The 6,724-nt window shown below is 32.0% G+C and overlaps 1 protein-coding gene across 4 annotated transcripts in view; it reads left to right on the top strand.

The window, feature by feature from the left end:
- Window positions 1-3,202, top strand: part of LOC105566937 (poly(A) RNA polymerase gld-2 homolog A-like) — a 10,736-nt gene extending 7,534 nt beyond the window's left edge. For all 4 annotated transcript variants that reach the window (XM_012021379.1, XM_012021378.1, XM_012021381.1 and 1 more), the window contains 3 exons: window positions 73-262; window positions 347-462; window positions 538-3,202. In XM_012021379.1, the coding sequence (XP_011876769.1) occupies window positions 73-262; window positions 347-462; window positions 538-728 (497 nt within the window). In that variant the 3' untranslated portion in view covers window positions 729-3,202. The remainder of the gene's footprint in view (window positions 1-72; window positions 263-346; window positions 463-537) is intronic.
- Window positions 3,203-6,724: the final 3,522 nt, after the last annotated feature.

Here is a 6,724-nt window from a genome sequence, read left to right as displayed (position 1 = left end):
GCGTCCAGTGGGCAGGAGCCATTTGTGTCTCAATCATTTCGCGATATTAGAATATGAATTCTGCTTTTACAGGTGGTACCAATCCTCCTGTTCTGCCATGTTTGCATTCAATGTTTGCAAATAAATTTAGGCCTGATGCAGATATTTACAACATCAATATTCATGAGGAATTGAACATTCCATCGTCCAGTCGCTTACCTGTGAACCATCAATCTCTCGGAGAATTACTATTTGAATTTTTCAACTATTATGTTGACTTTGAGTAAGTAACTTCGAATACAAATAATGAAATATAGAATATTTAGATAACTAATAAATGGATATTTATTTTATACCGTTAAATTAGCTTCAGCCAATATGCGATCTCCGTACGTTTAGGAAGCAAAATACCGAAAGAAGAATGTCGTATGGGGCTATCATCAAAAAATGACCCTTATCAATGGAAGTATCTGTGTATTGAAGGTAAATGAATATTCCTTATATAGAAATAATTCGAAAATATTACTTATGACATGTATTTACGTTGCAATGTTGCAGAACCGTTTGACTTGACCAACACAGCTAGATCAGTTTATGATCCAGACATGTTCTCTAAAATTATATTCATATTAAATGTTACGTGTTCAAGACTGAAGCGGAGATACAATTTAAGCGATGTGTTTGACGAGATGCATTTGGTGATGATTGATACCGCTTGGGCGCTAATGATAAGTGACGAAGAAGGATAATGTCATCTTGTGTGACGTGTTTGGTACCTTGTGATATTCGGCCTTATTTTGAAATGATTTATAATACAGGCAAGGTACAGACGTGTCCTCGGTTTAATATCCTAGTTTTTCTTTTTGGAGGATTGTGAAATCACAAATACACAATCAGGATGTTATATATGTAGTTAGTAATACGTGTGTAACTTATTATCAACTGCACATGTAATATCCTAAAAGAAATGTTGCTATCTGCTGTTATTAATAGGCAAATATTTTATTTTGTTATGAAAGATCGGACACACAGAGTTATACATATATCATTCTTGTTCAAACTTAAAAATGCAATACATACAATAAAGTTTGTGATTTATATTAAAGCTACAATCAGTTAGGTTTACTTAGATTTCTTTAAATCTTTAACGAGGTAGCCACGAAGCATTAGAATATTATTTTAATATCGGATGCTTATTTTTAAGAATGTAGCTAGCGACCTATTTTTGAAATATTCTCAATGAAGAACGAGTTGATAACTATGAGTTTTTTTTTACATCTAATAATTTTTTTTTAAGTTATAGGTGAAATTATATTATTCACTATTCTTGAATTTCTTTATTTTTATTTAGTTAATAAATCATTTAGATTGTCGCATGTTAGGGATCGTGTTAATGATAAGTTCGATAGCCTACAAGGCATCACACGTGTTAGATGTATTAGATGTATCAGACGAACAACTCATGCATGGACTATGTATTCTGGAAAAATCACAAAATAATTGTGATACGACAATAGTTTTTTTTTTAGTTACAGACAAAACTTCATTATTTTTCTTCACCCTTTTCATACATTTATTACATGACTGTTCATAATATCACGTGACATAAGATTGTGTTAACGATAACTACGATAGCCGTACATAAGGAACCATATATTTTATATTCATTGATGTTAAATGAAAAACTTGTATATGAGATAATAAGCAATGTACATTGAAGAAATCACGTTGGATAATTTGGATGCAACTATCATTACTTAACAATTACTATGCTGTAATCATGTAACTATTTAATTATCTAATCGTGGGGCATTGCCTAGTTAAAGATTTAGAAAAGGGCCTAAGCAAACTAACTGACTGTAACTTTAATATAAATTATAAATTTAATTGCAAATATTACAATATTGAAGTTTGGACAAGAATGATGTTTGTACGTTCGATCTTTTAAATCAAAATAATACATTTTTGCATTCTAGTCAATTTGTTCTCTAGATAATTAAATAGTTACATGATTGCAGCATAGTAATTGTTAAGTAATGATGGTTGCATCCAAATTATCCAACGTGATTTCTTCAATGTACATTGCTTGTTATCTCATATACAAGTTTTTCATTTAACATCAATGAATATAAAATATATGGTTCCTTATGTACGGCTATCGTAGTTATCGTTAACACAATCTTATGTCATGTGATATTATGAACAGTCATGTAATAAATGTATGAAAAGGGTGAAGAAAAATAATGAAGTTTCGTCTGTAACTAAAAATAATTATTAGATGCAAAAAATTATTAACATATTTTCAATTAAAAATGTTTTGAGCTATAACTTAGTAGACATAAAAATAAGCATCTGATATTAAAATAACATTCTATGGTACCACGTATAAAAATTAAAAAAGAAGGAAGTAGTCTGCTTATTTCTCTAGTTGCTATTTCTAAAAAAAAAAATACACATGAGCGTAGAATTATAGAAAGTATATAAACTTTTAGTATTATCTTTTGCAAAATATCAAAAATATAAAAAAAAGATAAAGACTTGATAAAAATTAAAAAATGTTACAAATTCGAAAAGAATTAATTATTTACGTTTATAATATTGTTCAGATATTGAGTCAATAAATGACTGATATAGTGGTAAGCAAGACTGTGTTTCTTTTAAAAGGATTAAAAAATTTTCTCAATTCTAGTAACTGTTCCAAAATTAGTGAAAATATGTTCTTATATCAGTAGGATTAACTTAATATATTAAAGCAGAGGATATTAATCGGTGATACATACATATGTAAAAAATAGAATAAACATTTCTAATTTGTTAAAACTAGGGAGGCAAGTTTCTCATAAATATAATCTTTACTTCTCAACAAAGTTCTTCATTTGTCGACCAATCCATGATGTAAGAAGAAAGGTGTGCTACCGCACACAACCTATCACAGACACTTCAAAAACGACGCCATATTGGGAAATATCAACCAATATCATCAATGCCTTCGCAGCCGTCATCTTCCTCATTATCTTCATCTTCCTCCTGAGATAATATAGCATAATTATCTACATCTCGCGCATTGATGCTATTGGTTGATATTTTCCAATATGGCGTCGTTTTGGAAGGTAGAAACAAACCAAAATTGGTTCACGCACTGAAAAAAATTAATGTACTTTTACATGGAAATTACTTGTTCAAATCCGGAAAATTACCTAATTATAACTAATTTTTTTTCCAGATTTCTTAAAGTGAAAATACATATTAATGGTAAAATTACTATTTTTGTGTAAAAACACTTTAATTTTCATGCAAAATTACAGAAAAAAGCAATTTTCCATGTGGGTAGTAATATTGCATGATTATGCTGGGTCGGAAAAAAACCCAGCATAATCATGTAATTTTACAAATATTTTTTTCAGTGCGGTGAGAGCACACCTTATCTTCTTACATCATGGACCAATCTTGATTTTTCAGATCGACTAACAATAAGACCCGGTTTCACCAACGTCGTTTAGATGTTAATTTTAATTTAATTCATTGTTTGTTTCTCTCTAAGGAAACAGTTGGAAAGAAACACAGGATGAATTAAACTAAGCTTAAAGTTAAGTGACATCGGTGAAACCGGAGCTAATAGTTACACAATCGTATATGTATTTGTAAATTGGCAAAACTAAATTATCAATTTCATTAAAAGACATTTGCACAAAAATTATCTTAAGATAGGGTTATTCCCTGCCTCAATTGTTAACATCGAAATTAAGCAACATTTAAAATGAAATATCAATTTTTTATAATTAAATACATCATTAACATTTTATTTACAATTTCTTATATAATAATCCTTACTTAGAAGAAACACTGAAGCTTGATACTCTTCTTTATTTACCGAAGGGAGATATACAATTTCCATTCTTTTATTAATGCAATTTTCTACTGATTAATCTTTATTTAAAAAAACATCGAACATAAGTGTAATATGATGATTTCTTGAAAATAATGAGGAATAAGGTTGTGTTCGCAGTATGTAACAGGTAAATTATTTTATCGCGATTACTTGAACTTCAAATCTACATCAATGAAATATAAATAACAAATAACAGCTGTCAATTTGCAAGATTTACATTTTGTCTTCTGTGTACGTGATTTGCAATATTCCTTTGGCTGATGCGAACTATGATATCTTAAGTTTGATGTGATATTCGACTATATGTATCTTTTTGTAATTTATTACACGAACTACTATATCTAATATTTCTTGAGGTGCCTAATTTATCTTGTTAATGTATTGTTAGAAAATTAAAAAGACATAATTCTAATGGCAAAGCTAGTTCGCAGGTGTCGAATTTATATATCATTTAAGAAAAATTCGCGGCAGTATATTTCTAAGTTAACATAAAATCTTCTAAATTTTTAGACTAAAAACAACCTTTTGTAATTCTGATTTTCCTGTTAAATAAATGCACTGTTTACACATGCATAGCGTTTATACTTATTCTATCCCTTCCCGATAGAAATCAATAATACAAATTGTTTCCACTAATATTTATTGTTTTCGGTTATTCGGTAGTAAGTAATTAATCCGAATGATGTTTCTCGGAACTAGAACTTGAAGTTCTAGCATCGTGGACATAGGCCTTAATCGAGGTGGTGAAATGTCCATTTTTATCAATGTAGATTAATTTTTATCTCGGTTTAACTTACTTTTTATCTCTTTCTAGTTCTAAGAGATGGAAAGTAAATTAAACCATATTAAAGTTAATCTGCATTGGTAGGAATAGGCATGAATGTTTGATTTAGATATTTAACTCTTTGTAAGATTATTATTTTAAATCGAATATTTTTTGCATTTCTTTTTCTTCCTCGTATATTAGGCTTAAAGCCTCCTTGCCGAAGAAAATCTATCATCTGGAGGACTATACCTTTAAAGGGGTACGTGTAGCAAGATACTCTCGATAGTTGGCACTTTTTTTCGGGAAATTCCGAAAAAAACCAGCGGTGTCCGTGGATTTGAACTCGGATCTTTTCGTTCATTTGTTTACTAAGCAGCGCACATTTCTCTGCGTCACTTTATACTTTTATTCTTGCTACACTTTATACATTTCAATTAAAAATAACGTGTTTCCAGATAGCAAAGAAAATACAAAACGAATTGTTTTTTAAATTTTCGAATTACGAATTATTATTTCCTGCAAATTTTAACCGTCGGTTAATCTAAAGGCCTGGGTCTACGATGCTAGAACCAGAGACTCCAGAGAGAAGCTTTCTTCTTGTTCTGATTGATGGCACCCGGCTCACTTAAGTGATACAATAAAAGCACAGATTAATAAACAGATCGCCAAAGGCCCGGGTGAAGACGAGACTACACTTTGCCCCTTACCGACGAATCGCCGCGCGCGGTTGCGATTCGTTTAAACTGGCGAAATAATAGCGAAATTATTCGTCAGTCCTCGATAGTTCGGGCTGAAATGAACAGAATCAATTAATAAATGTGCTCTCTAAAAGTCAATCGGTGGATTATCACTGAAAACAGTGAATCGATTCGTTATTTTCAGTAATAATCCACCGATTAACTTTCAGAGAGTATGGCCCGGTTTCACCAACGCGAGTTAATCTAATCGGTCGGTTAACTTGACAGGGTGCCAACATAAAACTTCTTTATTAACCAAGAAAATAGGTTAATAAAGAAGTTTTATGTTGGCACCCTGTCAAGTTAACCGACCGATTAGATTAACTCGCGTTGGTGAAACCGGGCCTATTAGGCCTGGTTTATCATTTTCTGGTTAACTGTTAATACGGAAGTTACTCGACTCTCTATGCTTTTCTATATTATTATCTAAGAAGAGACAGAGAATCGATTAAACTATGGTCAACAGTTTATTAGAAACTGAAAAATCGGGCCCAAATGGGTGCAATGGGTACCTTTGGTTGTCCCATCTTTAGAGTACTCTCTAAAATCAATCAATGGATTATCACTGAAAACAGTGAATATTCACTGATTCAGTGATAATGCACTGATTGATTTTTAGAGAGTAAGGGCCGGGGTACACAAATGGCCTTAAGCAATAAGACGTAAGCAGTAAACGAATTCACCAATCACAGTCGAGAATATATAATATGGCTGCCATAATTCTCGACTATGATTGGTCAATTCGTTTACTGCTTACGTCTTATTGCTTAAGGCCATTTGTGTGCCCCGGCCCTAAAGGCCTTCACACATAAAATTCCGTAAGGACGTAAAACGTAAGCGTAAGAAAATGAACAGGTTGGATTTGCTACTGCTTGCGTCATTGCCTTACGTTCTCGACTGTGATTGGTCGATTTTCTTATGCTTACGTTTTACGTCCTTACGGAATTTTATGTGTGAAGGCCTTTAGTCCCAGTCTACAATAGAGATTTAAGCCCTAAGCCTTAAGAAATTGACTAATCACAGTCGCGCATTCTACTCATACTTGACCGTGATTGGCCAATTTCTTAAAGCTTAGGGCTTAAATCATCTATTGTAGACTGGGACTTACTCTTTGGGGTACTAAGCCTCTCCACCACGACAAGGTAGTACCCGAGGAGGGGATTCTCGACAAAAAACCGTGCAATTACATATGTGTATATTTAGAAAAATGAATATTGAGTGAATATAAATTAGGTTTGCTGTTGCTAGTTGATGTAAATATCATGTAGACAATTTATGCTAATGTAATTTTGAATTTCACAGCACAATCCTGAAAATTAGGCGTAGCATGGACGCGCACAAGGTGGTGACTTT

This window comes from Vollenhovia emeryi, unplaced genomic scaffold, assembly GCF_000949405.1.
Source record: "Vollenhovia emeryi isolate VEMERY1.0 unplaced genomic scaffold, V.emery_V1.0 DF939141.1, whole genome shotgun sequence".
NCBI classification, from domain to species: Eukaryota; Metazoa; Arthropoda; class Insecta; order Hymenoptera; family Formicidae; genus Vollenhovia; species Vollenhovia emeryi.
Note: the sequence above shows the minus strand (reverse complement) of the source record. Positions and strands in the feature narration are given on the sequence as shown.